General features: G+C 47.4%; 1 protein-coding gene and 1 pseudogene across 2 annotated transcripts in view; one reads left to right on the plus strand and one right to left on the minus strand.

The window, feature by feature from the left end:
- The window catches only part of ONECUT2 (one cut homeobox 2), a gene marked incomplete at its 5' end in the record, with an annotated part of 50,447 nt that extends 34,446 nt beyond the window's left edge, over positions 1 to 16,001 (plus strand). Inside the window, one exon of the mRNA XM_081096586.1 lies at positions 15,661 to 16,001. Coding sequence (XP_080952712.1) covers positions 15,661 to 15,947 — 287 coding nt within the window. The 3' untranslated portion in view covers positions 15,948 to 16,001. The remainder of the gene's footprint in view (positions 1 to 15,660) is intronic.
- Positions 11,567 to 12,320, minus strand: LOC308523732 (nucleophosmin-like; annotated as a pseudogene). Its single transcript has one exon. The product of its transcript is annotated as a nucleophosmin-like (transcript).
- Positions 16,002 to 16,437: the final 436 nt, after the last annotated feature.

Below are 16,437 nucleotides of genomic sequence, written 5' to 3' on the forward strand. Positions count from 1 at the left end.
CCACATTGGACGGCTATTGTGTTGACTGGTATCATTTTTTTTCATTTGACAATCTAAGGGAAAAGAGGACTAAATAGGCAGGTATTGCATATTTTAAAAATTATTATGGTGCCCTCACCAGTGTTGCTCAGTTGGTTGGGCATCATCCCATGTACCAAAAGGTTGCCAGTTCAATCCCCAATAGGGGGTATGCAGGAGGCAGCAAATCAATGTTTCATTAATACATCGATTTTTTTTTGTTGTTGTTTTTTAAAATTAAATCTTTGTTGTTCATATTATTACAGTTGTTCCTATTCTTTCCCCCCATAGCTCCCCTCCACCCGGTTCCCACCCCACCCTCTGCCCTTACCCCCCCCCCAATGTCCTCATCCATAGGTGTACAATTTTTGTCCAGTCTCTTCCCGCACCCCCCCCACACCTCTTTCCCCCTCCGAGAATAGTCAGTCCACTCCCTTTCTATGCCCCTTATTCTATTATATTCACCAGTTTATTCTGTTCATCAGATTATTTATTCACTTGATTTTTAGATTCACATGTTGATAGATGTGTATTTGTTGTTCATAATTTGTATCTTTACCTTTTTCTTCTTCTTCCTCTTCTTAAAGGATACCTTTCAGCATCCTATCTAATAATATAGAAACATGGTAATTAACCATAACTTCACTACCCTTCCCATTGGCTAATCAGCGAGATATGCAAATTAACTGCCAACCAAGATGGCAGCTGGCAGCCAGGCAGCTGAAGCGAACAGGAGGCTTGCTTGCTCCAGTGATGGAGGAGCCAAGGTTCCCCACCTGCCGCTGCTGGCCTCTGAGCTTGCACTCTACGAAACAATGTTGCAAATATAGAAGCTAAACAAACCCCAGAAACCTGCTTTCAGCCGTCAGACCTGGAGCGAGCAGGACCGCAACAGTGTTACAATTATAGACCCAAACAAACCCAGATAACTGCTTTCAGCAGCTGAGATCTCAGAGCTGGAGCCAAGCCTCAGAGCTAAAGCCGGCTCTCAGCTCCAGTGACAGCCATAGAAGGTAAATAAATCCCAGAATTAAAAAAAAAAGAAAAGAAAAAAAGGAGAGGTTGGGAGCTTCAGTAGCCTGCCAGCCTGAAAACGACCCTCAGCCCCTCACCCAGACTGGCCAGGCACACCGGTGGGAACGCCCACCCTGAAGGGGGTGTGACCAGCTGCAAACAGCCATCAGCCCCTCACCCAGGCTGACCAGGCACCCAAGTGGGGGCCCCCACCCTGAAGGGGGTGTGACCAGCTGCCAAGAGCCATCAGCCCGTCATCCAGGCTGGCCAGGCACCCAAGCAGGACCCCCACCCTGATCCGGGACACCCTTCAGGGCAAACCAGCCAGCCCCCACCCGTGCACCAGGTCTCTATCCTATATAGTAAAAGGGTAATATTCAAACTGACCCTAACAGCAGAAGGACTGGGAATGACTGGTCACTATGACACACACTGACCACCGGGGGCAGACGCTCAATGCAGGAGCTGCCCTCTGGTGGTCAGGTCGCTCTCACATGGGAGGAGCTCTGCTCAGCCACAAACCAGGCTGATGGCTGCCAGTACAGCAGTGGTGGTGGGAGCCTCTCCTACCTTCTCAGCAGCACTAAGGATGTCCGACTGCAGTTTAGGCCTGCTCCCTGCTGGCAAGTGGATATCCCCCGAGGGCTGCCGGGCTGCCAGAGAGATGTCTGATTTCCATCTTAGGCCCAATCCCCTGGGGAGCGGGCCTAAGCCAGCAGGTGGTCATCCCCTGAGGGGTCCCAGACTGCGAGAGGGCACAGGCTGGGCTGAAGGATTTCCCCACTCCTCCCCAGTGCACAAATTTTTGTGCACCGGGCCACTGCTTTCATATAATACTGGTTTGGTGGTGATGAACTCCTTTAGCTTTTTCTTATCTGTGAAACTCTTTATCTGACCTTCAATTCTACATGATAGCTTTGCTGGGTAAAGTAATCTTGGTTGTTGGTTCGTGGCATTCATCACTTTGAATATTTCTTGCCACTCCCTTCTGGCCTGCATAGTTTCTGTTGAGAAATCAGCTGACAGTCGTATGGGTACTCCCTTGTAGGTAACTGACTGTCTTTCTCTTGCTGCTTTTAAGATTCTCTCTTTGTCTTTTGCTCTTGGCATTTTAATTATGATGTGTCTTGGTGTGGTCCTCTTTGGATTCCTTTTGTTTGGGGTTCTCTGCGCTTCCTGGACTTGTAAGTCTATTTCTTTCACCAGGTAGGGGAAGTTTTCTGTCATTATTTCTTCAAAGAGGTTTTCAATATCTTGCTCTCTCTCTTCTTCTGGCACCCCCATAATTCGGATGTTGGTACGCTTGAAGTTGTCCCAGAGGATCCTTACACTATCTTCATATTTTTGGATTCTTTTTTCTTTTTGTTTTTCTGGTTGGGTGTTTTTTGCTTCTTCATATTTCAAATCTTTGACTTGATTCTTGTGATCCTCTAGCCTGCTGTTGGAACTCTGTATAATATTCTTTATTTCAGTCAGTGTATGCTTAATTTCTAGTTGGTCCTTTTTCATATCCTTGAGTACCTCACTAGATTTCCTGAGGGTCTCACTAAATTTATTGGCGGTCTCACTAGACTTATTGAGGGTCTTACTAAATTTATTGGCGGTTTCTAGAAAATTCTTGAAAAACCTTATAAGTGTGGTTTTGAACTCTATATCCAGTCATTTACTTTCCTCCATTTCTGTCATTTGTGACCTGTTTCTTTGTCTCTGCATTTTTTATGCTTCCCTGTGTTGATAGAGTGGCTTTCTGTGCTAGGTGTCCTATAGGGCCCAGTGGCTCAGCCTCCCCAATTACCTGAGGTGGACACTCTTGGTGCACCCCTTTGTGGGCTTTGTGCACAGTCTTGTAGTTAAGCCTTGATTGTTGTAGGTATCACTGGGAGGAATTGACCTACAGGCCAATTGGCTGTGAGAATCAGCTGTGTCTACCGTGGGAGAACTTCTGTGCTGGGGACACCCTTCTGGGGCAAGACTTGTTTCAGTGGGGCTTTGGTGCTCACTGAGTCTGCCCCCTGAGTGTGTCCCTTATGGATCTGAGGAGTTGTAATATGGATGGTCCCACTCTGACCACTGGGTACACTGACTCTTGGATCTCTAAGGAGGGGCTAATTTAGCCTCTGCCTGAGGCTACCCACCAGGAGCTATGGAGAGATCTGCAGATTCCTCTTCTTTGTTTAGGGTTTGGAGGTGCCCAGATGAGGCCCAGCTGTGCAGCAATGCAAGCTGCTTTGGGGCCTTGGGCCGTCTTTTGGAAGTTCTGGGTCTCTCTGACCCAGCTGCAGTTTGTTAGGTAATTTTCAGATTGCAAAGGGTCAGGGCTTTCATAAGCAAAAGCCTCTGTGCACAGCTTGGGTGGGGCGGGGTCTCAGGGAATCAACAGGGCGGAGCAAACAGCTATGGCTGATCCTCAGTCCTACCCTAAGAGGCCCTGAGTCTCGGTGTCCCAGTAATCACTGCAAGCACCTCTGAGAGAAAGCTGCCCTCAAGTTCCGACTGATGCCAGACAGTCCAGTTTCTCCCCATATGAGTCTGGGTCCCCAGAGACTCACCCGGAACTGGAGTCCAGAGCAGCCGGGAGCTTGAGACTCCCTCCCGATTGAAAAAGACAACCTTGTCCTCAGTTGCCAGCCCTTTCCACGCGCACGTCCGTACCTCTGCACTTTACTTCCGCACCTCCTCTGAGTCTCAGTGTGCTTTTCTCTTTCCTTCTAGTTGTAGAATTTCCACTCAGCCAGCCTTCCTGTGGTTCTGGATGATGTCCGTTTTGTCTTTTAGTTGTATTTTTGAAGTAGTTGTGCAAGGCAGCAATTTCCAGTGTTTACCTATGCCACCATCTTGGTTTCTCCGCCTACATCGATGTTTTTCTCTCTCCTTCTCCTTCCCTCTCTCTCTAAAAATCAACTTAAAAATGTTTTTTTTTTGTTGTTTTTTTAAAGTGTGTTTTTTTAAAATAAAGGCAGATCCCTATATCCTAAGAAAATTATTGTGGCACACTGGTTGAAAATTGCTGTTCTAGGTCTTTGAGATGATTTTAGTGGGAGGTGAGGAGAGGCTGCACCAGGCTGTCTTAGCCATTTTAAGCCAGATGTTCCTATCTGGAGTTAAATGTTTGTTCTTAGCAACTCAGAACTTTCTGGGTGGTTTGCAGGAATGCAGTTTTGTGGCAGAATGAAAGGTGTCCCTTGCCAGGCTCCCACATAGGCAGAATAGACTACCGGGAATTGTGAATTCAGACTGAGAGCCCCAAGAGATTTATTGTAATAGTCAAGTGGGCAGTAAAAGCCCCAATGGATTAGAGATGAGGGTATTTGGGTTTTCAGGGCTTGCCACTGACTACCTGTGGTCAGTGCTGGGGGAATCATGTTACCTCTTAGAGCAGTGATGGTGAACCTATGACATGCGTGTCAGAGGTGACATGCAAACTCATTTTTTTTATTGACTTTTCTTTGTTAAATGGCATTTAAATATATAAAATAAATATCAAAAATATAAATCTTTGTTTTACTATGGTTGCAAATATCAAAAAATTTCTATATGTGACACGGGACCAGAGTTAAGTTAGGGTTTTTCAAAATGCTGACACACTGAGCTCAAAAGGTTCGCCATCACTGTCTTAGAGCGTCATTCTCCTTGTCCTATATAACAAAGAGTAACATGCAAATTGACCCTAACAGCAGAATGACTGGGAATGACTGGTCACTATGACATACACTGACCACCAGGGGGCAGACGCTCAATGCAGGAGCTGCCCCCTGGTGATCAGTGCGCTCCCACAGGGGGAGCTCTGCTCAGCTACAAGCCAGGCTGATGGCTGCCAGCATAGCAGTGATGGCAGGAGCCTCTCCCGCCTCCTCAGCAGCACTAAGGATGTCTGACTACAGCTTAGGCCTACTTCCCACTGGCAAGTGGATATCCCCCAAGGGCTGCCGGGCTGCCAGAGGGATGTCTGATTTCCATCTTAGGCCCAATCCCCTGGGGAGCGGGCCTAAGCCAGCAGGTGGACATCCTCCGAGGGGTCCCAGACTATGAGAGGGCATAGGCCGGGCTGAAGGATTCCCCCCACCCCCACCCCGAGTGCACAAATTTTTGTGCACCAGGCCTCTAGTATCTAAAATAAAGGATTGGACCAAATGGTCTCTAAAGTCCTGCTATTCTAGGACTTTTTTTTTTTTTTTTAACAGTTGGCCTGGAACATCAGCTGTTAGAAACCGGTTCCTTGGGGCTCCCCTCTTTGTCTGAGAGTTTCTGCTGAAAGGGAAGATGAAGTAGAAGGCACATCGGTGCTGGGCATGCAAGCTCCAGTGCTCAGCAGAATCTGCTGGGAAGGGGCCCCTGGAGGAGCTCAGGCAACTTGAGATGCAGAGGCCTAGTGCCCTTTTCTGGGAGATGCGCTTTCTGTGGCCACCCTGGGCCTTTTCCAGGCCCACCTCTGTATAAGCAAGTTGGCAGACTTCCAAGGACCCCCATTTCCTGAGTTCCCTTCAGTGGCTTTGTGTTGAAGGTAAAAATAGGGAAGGAAATAAAACTTATTTTCCCTTTTGAGGCACCAAAGCTGAGAATTGTGGCTGGCTTTCATTTGATAATAAATGCACACTGGGGAGTTGCTATAACACTTGTTGTGACCAACCTGCTTATGATCCTCCCAACACCCAAGTGAAGGCATGGGAGGGTGGGGTTAGAGGCAGCAGAAATTTACCATTTATCGTCCATGTGAGAGTAAGGGATGCTGCAGGGAAACCCACACAGGCAGAAATTTGCCCCAGGTCAGAATGAAGCCCAAGGTGTGGCTTCGGGCGTTGGAGGCTGCTGGGAGTGTGCTAAACCAAGCCCCCTGAGCTTCTGCATCTCTGCATGTGGGACATGACCCCCTTTCACTGTCCCCAGAACAAGTGCCCCTCCTCTCTTTCCCTCCTCCTTTTCTCTCTCTCCTCTCTCCCTCCAGCTCCTGCATCCCCCCTCCTATCCTCCTGCCCGCAATGTTTGCTCTAAGAAGTCCAGCAGTAGCTCTCTCACTGGCATGTAGGTTGTTCAACCTGAGTGCCCTCCATATGTCCAGGATACTTTGCCAAATGGTGTAGAGGTTTGTCTGGCCAGGGCTTTGGCTGCACTCAGAGTCATTAGGGAGCAATAGGAGGGATGAAAACCAATGACCAAGGATGGCTCCAAGTCCATTTGTGTGGTGTGTCTTCCCTGTCTCTGTCCTTGGTCTCCCTAATAGATGTTGGTCTGAATGGCGCTGGCCCTGCTGCCTGAGTGGATTGGCATCTGTTCCATGAGGAATGCCAGCTCCCAACCTGGAGACAAAGCCATTAAGTTTCCGTCAGGCTCAGGCCAGGGTCGGTTGGAGAAAGGAGAGTGAAGTTCAAGTTTAGCTCTCAGGAGCCAAGATCACAGTACTGTCTCTGTCGTGGTCTGAACCAAGGTGGCCTTTGACAATAAGCTCAGGAAATCACAGAGAAGCAGGGAAAACTGCAAAGCATCTGAGAACTATTTATAGCTTCTACATTTTAGACAGCATAAGATAATCAAATCATGAGTTGAAAAGATTGTGTCCCTTGCAGTCCTTCTGCTTTCATCAAGAATTCTATCTCCCCAATGGGTGATCAGTGTCCCTGTCACCCTCTGGCCCTCAGTGGCCGATGGACATGCTTAGAGCCTGAGCCCCAAGCCTTATGTGTCAGAACCCTCCTCTCCATGCCCCCTGTAGCAGTGGGCCATGCACGGGTGGGGTTCCTCAGCCTGGCCTGCAGGGATCCAGCTGAAACCAGCTCTCCAACATCCTCCAAGCGGTCCCGAATTGTGAGAGGGCGCAGGCCAGGCCGAGGGACCCCACCCATGCATGAATCCATGCACCAGGCCTCTAGTGTACTATAACAGTGTGTAACTCTTCTATTCTTGCCTCCCTATTTGAATGCAAGGGATCCTGCTATTTTTTAAAGCTCTTGAATATGCAAATTAGTTCCAGAGGAAAGGTGCCCCCCTGGACACCATTACTCTCCAATGGGCTTGGTATTCTGTCAGTACCAAAGGGCCACCTCTTCAGAGCAGGCAAGTCCAAGGAATTGATTTCTTCTCTTATTTCCTCAAAATCCTACAGGTTTCTAGGAATAAGGCTGGAAGTACACATGGGAACTTACTTTTGTAATGAATTTTTCCAATACAACTCCAGCCCCTGTGTGTGTGCCCTCCTTGCACTCTCCCCCTTTGCACTAGCCCTTGTTAAAGGGCACCTTCAGGTAGAAATGAGTCTCAATTGGCAGAGTTTCCAAAGCCATATACTGGGAGGCTGAGTGTCAGCACTGACAAATGCACACCCCGATGACTTCCTTCCCCTTCCCTCTCCTGCTCCATGGCAAGATCACATTGAACTATTCAGGGAAAGTATTTACTGAATGCAAGGAGGATAGAGCACTTGTGCATTATTTATGAGGGGCTAACAATACCCATTGTATGCACTAGTAGACTGTATTTGGACATAAATTAGTGATGTTTGGAAACGCCAGTGGTCCAAAGCCTATTAGGATCTCTGACATGTATGTGAAAATGCATCACAGTCTTACCTTTCCATAAGGCTGGGAATTGGCTATGAGACAACTTCACAATGAAAACAAAAATCTTTAACCTCTTCTTTGCCGTTAGCCCTCTGGACAGTTTACCGTAGAAGAAGTATTGGGAAATCATTTCTAATTATGAATTCCTAGTTTCATCTTTCTTCTTTCTCTATGAAGAAGGGATATTTACATTTACTGAGTGCACTTGTATAATGAGCATTACTTCTAGCTTCTTTTTTTAAAAAAAAAAAAAAAGAATGATTTTATTCACCAATGTGGCATCTATTTACCTATAATTGTGAAAATGTAGTTAAAATATTCTAACTTCTAGAAAAATAATGTAGTTTAAAAACCCAAATCAAGAAAATAACACAGTCTGAAAAATTTAAAACTCATTAAAGAAATCCTATATAATAAAAGGGTAATATGCAAACTGACCCTAACAGCAGAACGACTGGGAATGACTGGTCACTATGAGACACACTGACCACCAGGGGGCAGACGCTCAATGCAGGAGCTGCCCCATGGTGGTCAGTGCACTCTCACAGGGTAGCTCTGCTCAGCCACAAGCCAGGCTGACGGCTGCCAGTACAGCGGTGGTGGTGGGAGCCTCTCCCGCCTCCTCAGCAGCGCTAAGGATGTCCGACTGCAGCTTAGACCCGCTCCCCGCTGGCAAATGGGCATCCCCCGAGGGCTGCCGGGCTGCCAGAGGGATGTCTGACTGCCAGCCTGGGCCCGATCCCCCAGGGAGTGGGCCCAAGCCACTGCTAGCTTCTTAATGTCCAGAGTGGGAGCATCAGTATCTTCATTTTATAGCTGAGGAAACTGAGGCTCAAGGTCATGCAGCTGATAAGTTGCTAACGTGGAATTTGCAGCAGGTCTCAATGTCTAACTGAGGTTTCTTAACTTACATTTGACCCACCCACTGGGCAGAAAGCAAAGGTTGTTCTTGGCTTCTATATCAGTTATCTGTGGCCACAATAATGCTACATTACACAGAACCACAAAACCAGTGGCAAACAGCCACGAACATTTATTCTTGCTCAGGAGTCTACGGATCAGCTGGGTGACTCTGCAATTCCAGACCATGCTCAGGTGGTCTTAGCTGGGCTCGCTCCTGCGCCTGCAGTCAGCTGCTGGGGCCACTGACCCACGCTGGCCTGGGCTTGTCTCCTACTGGCCAGGCAGCGTCCCTAGGGTGTGAACAAAGCACACTGCTTTCTGAGGCCTGCCCTAGAACTGCCACACTCACGGCTGCCACATTGGGTTGAACAAAGCAAATCACCAGGCCAGACCAGATCCACAGGAAAGGTGAACAAACTCCCACTTGTGCTGGGAGGAGCTGCAGTCACATTACAGAGGGATAGTTGTTAGGAGGGAAGAATTGGGGCCAATTTTGCAATTAGTCTGCCTCAGTTCCCTCCTCGGGACTGCTTTGCCCCCTTGGGGACACCTGCTTCCTGTAAGCCTCAGTTCCCTCTGCTCTCTCCTCTCCAAGCCTCTTCTTATTCATGCTAAGGAGCAGAAAGACTGCAGAGAACTAAATCAGCCCTCTTCCCCAGGGGAAGGGGGCAGTCATCTGCCAAGGGTTGGCCTTCAACAGACCTGATCAGTACCAGCCAGGAGGTGTCGGGGGACTAGGGCTGAGGGCAGCAGGTCTTCCACGGATCTTGAAAACAACTCCAAGATAGTTCCTTCTCTGCCTGAATCCCATGCTCAGGGCTGATCATTTCAGCTGACATCTGTTTTGCTGGTAGAGCGGGATTCCCCTCCTCTCCAGGGACTCTGACCCTCACCTTCCTGTGGGCATCTCTCTGGCCACAGCCCTGGGGCACCAGGTGTCAGGTGAAGTGTGGTTTCAGGATCACCCCCAGCCTGCATCTGCCTCACAGAGCCAATTAGATACTGTCTCCCTTACACAACACACACACACACACACACGCACGCACGCACGCACACGTGCGCACACACACACACAGAACTGAGGTCACTCCATCTGTGTCCAGACACAAGCCCTTCCAGGGAAGACCAAAGGGGAAACCGAAACCGAGGCAGGTAGCAGGCAGGTACTAGTCCTCTGCCTACCCCCCACTTTGCTTCTCCCCACCAACAGATGCCCTGGCTTCCAGCAACCCTCAGCATGCAAATACCAAAAGACCTTTGTCATAGGAGTGAAAATTAGTGGTGGGTGAAAAGCAGATTTTCTGGCAGGCTGGTTACTGACCTCTGTGGTCAGCATCTGGGCTTCTCCCCACCTGCAAGTTCAAGGACAGCAAAGTACATCATGTTTTGAGGCCTCCTAAACATTTTCCTCCATTCCTGGGGCTGTCCCTCACCATCTTGCCTCTCTTCAAATCAAGCCAATCCCCTTCTGAAGTGAGTCCCCTTGGCTTTATAACTTTGCCTCATGCCCAACCACACATCTTCATGCTGCCCATATATGGGTGCTGGACAGACCTGTGGCCATTTACTCTGGGTGCTTGAGGACAGCTGGGTTCCTGAAGATGCCGGGGAGCAGCCTGATCATGTCGGGGCCCTGTCGGGGGGCAGGAGAAAGGGTCAGCTCTGGAGGCCACTTGTCTCTCTTTCCTGGTTTGGAAAGATCAGCTACAGGGAGTGGCACATCCTTGAAGATGCACCTTCTTTATCCCATTTCTGACCCTCTGAGGGAGGAGAGCATGGTGGCCAGGAGGGAAGAGGCAAGTTGGCATCTCAAGATCTTGAGGGAGGGGGCTTCCCTCTTATTTCACTCTGGGAACCCAGTGTAAAAAATGTGTCTATCCATGACCCTGGACCCTGGATTCCTCAAGCAGTAACTGACTGACCCTTTGTTCTTAACCACAGATACCTCTACCTGTGTATATCTCCCTGCCAGTCCTAGGTCCCGGTCCACAGGAAACAGGAAACAGCCAGCATTCTCAATCTGAGCTGATGCTATTTCTGCCCCAAAGGGGCAGGGATTGGGGGACAGGGAAGGCACTGTAGCTTGGGTAGAGAGCTTCATTGGATAAACAAATGATTTCTCCTAGTCTTTAAAATAGAAGCAAGCTCTCAAACCTCCATGGCCCACATAGAGACCACTACCTGTGGAGAGGAGGGGAGGGTAGGTAGCTGAGGGCTCTCAGCATCCACAACCTCTCCTCACCATCGTGCAATATTAAGTATCAACCTATACATGCCCTTCTGATTTTATTCTACAAGAGGGTGGAGAAGTAGATCCAGGTGGCCTCACTTTTCTAGTGGCAGAGCCTTCCTGGAGTAGCTGGAACCTGGCAGTGATGGGACCCATCCACACCAATGATGAGCACCCACTATTTGTTGGGTTTTTAATGCACGTTCCTGGGTTTTGGGAGCTACTTGGGATTTTCCTAACTCTTTAGAAGTGGGTATCTGACTGTAGAGTATAATTTTTTTAAAGATTTTTTATTTATTTTTAGAGAGAGGAAAGGAAAGGGAGAAACATTGATGTGAGAATGAAATATCGATTGGCTATATCATGCACAGCCCCTACCAGGGATGGAGCCCACAACCCAGGCATGTGCCCTGAACAGGAATCAAACAGGCAGGCAACCTTTCGGTGCACAGGATAATGCTCAACCAACTGAGCCACTGTGGCCCTGTGTTTTTTGATTGTTTATTTTTTGGGTGTATTTTTTTTATTCATTCAAGTATTTACTGAGCAGCTAGGGAGATACAAAGGTGTTTAAAACATGGTCAAAGAGGTGAGGCAAATGAACAAGTAGAGTAGAAAGAAAAGTTCACTGAATCACAGCAGCCAAAATAAACGCGCTTTAGGAGATCAAGGTGAGATTGCTTTCAGCCCGGAATGGGGCGTGGGTGGGTGATAAGTCAGGAAAGGCATTGAGATTAAAATAGAAGACTTCAGTCTGGACTGTTGATGATGCTCAGCATGGATTATATTTATCTCTCCTTTTCCTCTTTCCCCATCTTTGGGCTTAATTTACTAGTAGTGCCAGGATTATTTAATGTATTTTTTTAATACTTGCTTTGCATTTTTGCTTTAATGCCTTCTACAGAACTAGGTGCTTTCAGTGTTTTAGGAGTTTTTTTATTTGTTTGTTTGTTTGTTGCTGTTTTTTTGAAGGATTCTTGACTGTTTGATCTTGGTGTTGATGGTTTTGAGTCTTTTCCATTCTGGTTTGATCTTTGTGTTTGACTGGAGTATCTTGTGCAAATTTCTTTACTGGAGATTTTTCTTCAGCTTTTTCTTCTTCATCCTCATCATCTTCATCATCTTTTTCATCATCATCTTCATTAGCAGCAACTTTTTTCTGTGAAACTTTGCTAGCACTTTCAAGCGCAGAACACATTCCGGATATACTTAGAGGTTTTACATCCTCCTCTACATCTTCTGACTCTGCGTCTTCCTAAGTGCTGTGCACAAAGATGCACGGGCCCTGAACCACACTTCAACCATAAGACCACAGAGGGTGTCATTTCAAAGCCACCAAAGGAAACCGTGAGCTGTCCAGACATTCTCAGGGATGCAGTGTGAACTGTCATTGGACTGCCTTCACAGTTCATCGCCTCTGCTTCAGCAATGTGCAGTGCATCCTTTGCACCAGCCCCTAAACTGGCCGCTCATAAAGATAATTGGTGCTCCTTTTCATCATTATCCACCTTAAAGTGATCATCTTTGTCAGCCTTGAGTTCACAACTGAAAAGATAGTTCTGGGGCCTCAGAGGGCTCATGTCTACATCCATCAAATCTTCCATGGGGTGGTAGCATGCATTTAGCAGGGAGAGAAGGAGAACAGAGATAAATGACTTCTGTTCCCCAGAACAGACGCATAGGACGGAATCGCACCAGGGAAAACTCTCCCTTATTTTCCTTCAGCCCTTGACCAATTGCTTTTGTGGCAAGAATCATGGGGTGAATACTGTTAGTGTTTGTTATTTCTGTAATTGTCAGAAGTGGTGGGCAACCTGGCTCTTTGAAACGTGGAGAAATAAGTACCTTGTAGCACAAAAAAATATAAAAAGGAATTGTGGATGGCATTGTCAGACGTAAGAATTGGGCAGGTTATGTATCTACTGCCTCATTATTTTGGGCTCTCCGACTGGTGCATTTGCAGACCACAGGCTACTGCCTGGCATCCGGTGGCTTTGGGCAGCTCTTGGGGAGGCATACACGGACCTGTTGCTCTGTTCTTTCTCTGCAGTTTGCTGTATTAAGCCTTTAACATTTTCTCTTAAGTTTTATATGTGTGTATGTGTGTGTATGTGTATGTCTGTGTGATCTTCAGATACTCCATATATAATCTTCACGTATTACCACTGATAGGACAATGTGAAGCTGCCAACATTGTCTAAACACTCCATTAAAAGCACAAATAAAGCATCATCTGAAGAATGGTCAGTATTAGTATGAAAATTGAAGGCTGTTTTGTTAATCCATAGAAGCATGAATTGACAGAGGGTCTCCGCCAATGTTTATAGATGATACCTGCCCAGAGTTGGTTATCAGGGGGCCTCATCAGAATCCCACAGATGAAGGCTCAGTACCAGCTGTCCCAGGAGGTTGGGCAGGAACAATAGTCTGAGGACCTGAGGTGGCAGTGTGCTTAAGCACACCAGCTCCCATGTCTCCCAGGGGCCTGAGGACGTATGTAAGAGTACAGATTCCAGAACCCTGCCCCACACAGTGGGACCCCCAGAGCCTTGTGCCCAGAGCACAAGGGCTGTTTCTATAGAGAAAGATGGAGACACCGAAGGACTAGATTCTTGCCCTGGGTCTGCAGCAAATTTGGAATGTGATCTCAGGTCAATCCGTTACCCTCTGGGTCTCCATTTATTTTGTTTTAAAATGAAAATAATTCTGCCTGGTTATCTTCCTCAGGATTGCTGGGTTACTCCAGTGAGAGGGAGGGTGGGAAGGAAGCATCCATGTAATGTTACTCACATAGGCCTCTATAGAGGTGAGCATCATTATTTCCGTCATTCAGGTCAGGAAGACAGGCACTGAGGGGTTAGGGAATTTGCCCACGTCCCATGAAGGAGCCCAGATTTGGAACTTTCCATTCCTTCAAGGTGCTCCTCTGAGATTTTAGAAATCAGATAGAGGCTTGGTCCTCAAACTGAGGCATGTGGACCAGCAGCATCTCCTGGGAGCTTGTGAGAAATGCAGATGCTCAGGCCCTGGCCCAGGCTGCCTGCGTCAGAGTTTGCATTTGAACGAGTTTCCCAGGTGATTCCTGCGCACCTTAAAGTTTGGAAGCACTGTTGTGAAAGAGTTGAGATGAGATGAGAGAGAGTACATGTGAGAATGAGATGATGGCAAACATGCATCATTCAACAAAAATGTAAGGTCCTCACAGGGATGAGCAACGAAGAAATCTTTACTGGGAAACCTGTCCACTGTTTCAGCCCTTTCTGAGTTCTGTTCCAGGGGGAGCCTGGTCTGAGAAGTCCAGACCTCCCAAAAGAACAGGATTTAGATGGAAACAAATGTGTGTGTGTGTGTGTGTGTGTTTAAAATTCAAAGATAGCAGGATTACTTTTCTTTTTCAAAATGAAAGAAGGAAAAGTCAGGAAGAAAGAGTTTAACAAAGCAAAGTGTCATCACTTTTCATTTATGTCAGGAGGGATTCCTTTATGGGGGACAGTATCCAGCATCCACCAGGTAGGGTGGCCAGCTAGGCGGGGGGAAGTTCAGTTTCCAGACTATCTTTCCAATGATGGTTGATCCTCAGTATGGAATCCTAAGACCCATCAGAGTGAAGGCTGTTCCCCTGGCCCTCAGCTGACATTGGAGAGCGGCCCCTACGAATGCAACCAGCTTGAGGAGTATGGAAAAGCATCGGGCAGCATCCCGAGCTGCTGGTCTTGGGGTAGCATCAGTCTGGCACAAAGAGATTCTCAATCTGGGGCCAGAATGTCCTGCAGGATCTGCTTCGGGGAAGAGTGCGGGAGGCTGTGCCTCTCCTCCTTGCTTCCTCCAATGAACTCTGCTGAGGCTGCACAGCATCCCTGGGCGAGCTGGGAGTTCTTACCGGTGACTTTTAACACATGTTCTCATGTTGAAATTTGTAATATGTATGCACTGCGTTATTTAACCCTTACAAGTCACTTTTCTGAGACCAAATCTGTTTGTAAAGTGTACATTCTTGGAAGAGTCAGGACACCACTTGTCATCAGCCTCCCAAGCCTTCATTTATGTTCATGGCCCCAGAAAGAGACAATCGGGAATATCACACAGACCTGATCCCGGCCTTTGAGAACTCATACGGGAAGGCAGACTTAGTGACACATAAATTAATGTCCTGGCTGCAGATGTCAATCCAGATGTGGGTACACATCCACTAAATCAGAGACTGTATATACTAATTGACATACCAAAGACCCTGAGGTCCTGTCATTTTAACTTGGGTTTCTTCCACCACCCTTAGCCCTGATCTTCCTGTATTGGTGTCACTTCAGACTAGCCAAATCAGAATAGGCTAAACCAATTTTTTCATAGTCTTTCCCTCTCCCTCCCTATTTTTTTCTTAAATTTTCAAAAGTCTGGAAGAAGGGGATTTAGGTCAGGATGATACCATCATTCTGTCACTTCTAATTTCATTCTGTTGTCAGTTTTTTGAAACATGTAGGTAGAAGCTTTGAATTTGAAACATCATGCACTTTTTAAGTTTTGACTCCCAACAGTAAAATTTCAGATCAGTTGTAAAAATTCTCAAGAGTGAATATGAAAGAGGAACTGCCTAACCAGTCTCCCCTAGAGACCTGGAGTCCTCACTCCCTTCCCAGCCCCCTGATTTCAGAGTTACAGAAATTTAAGCAGGTGCTGGGAGTGAAGGCGAACTGGAAAAAGCAACTGGTTCCAAACCAGACTGGAAAACAGCCCTGCTGTCTTCTCCTTTCTCCCTCCGCACACTGACTGATGCCTTCTGTCGCCTGGAGATGAACTGAGGAAGGCTGGTTATTGACAGCTGGGCAATTTACACAATAAAGTTTAGCAGTTTACATCCCCTTGTCTGACTTTGTCGATGTTTTCAATGGATCACCTTCTCAGGAGCCAGGACTGACTCTCTCCTTCTTCTCCCTCTTTCCCTTCCAGCATGCAAACGCAAAGAGCAAGAACCAAACAAAGACAGGAACAATTCCCAGAAGAAATCCCGCCTGGTGTTCACTGACCTCCAACGCCGAACACTCTTCGCCATCTTCAAGGAAAACAAGCGCCCATCAAAAGAGATGCAGATCACCATTTCCCAGCAGCTGGGCCTGGAGCTCACAACCGTCAGCAACTTCTTCATGAACGCCCGGCGCCGTAGCCTGGAGAAGTGGCAGGACGACCTGAGCACCGGGGGCTCCTCGTCCACCTCCAGCACTTGTACCAAAGCCTGATGGAAGGACTCTTAGTTGGGCACAAGTCGTTTCCAAATGAGTAAAACACATACCAAAAGAAAACACAAAGGAAAAAGACACTGGATTCTTAGCTGGGGCCCTTCACTGGTGATTTGAAAGCACAATTCTCTTGAAAAGAAACTTCTAGCTGTAATCATAGGCCAGGTGTTCTTTTTTGTTTTGTTTTTAATGGCTATGGAGCCCAAGTGAAAGCTGGAAATGAATCTCTTTGAACCGGACTTTGTCCTCTGAGCATGCTGAGCATCTCAGAAACCCAAATGGGGCCTTCCTGGAGCAAGTTCATTTCAGTGTAGTGTCAACCAAGCTCAGGATTGCTTAAAATGTCAACAGCCCCACTTGGGGGGTTTTTCAACCTCTTGCAGTCAGAGTTCTCACAAGTAACCGTGGGAATTCCGCCTGAGTTTGGGCTCCCAAGATGCTACTTTAAGAGAAGACTCTAGCAACCAGAATGACCTCATTTGATTTCTAA

The sequence above is a fragment of the Myotis nattereri genome (assembly GCF_964212035.1).
Source record: "Myotis nattereri genome assembly, chromosome: 8".
NCBI classification, from domain to species: domain Eukaryota; kingdom Metazoa; phylum Chordata; class Mammalia; order Chiroptera; family Vespertilionidae; genus Myotis; species Myotis nattereri.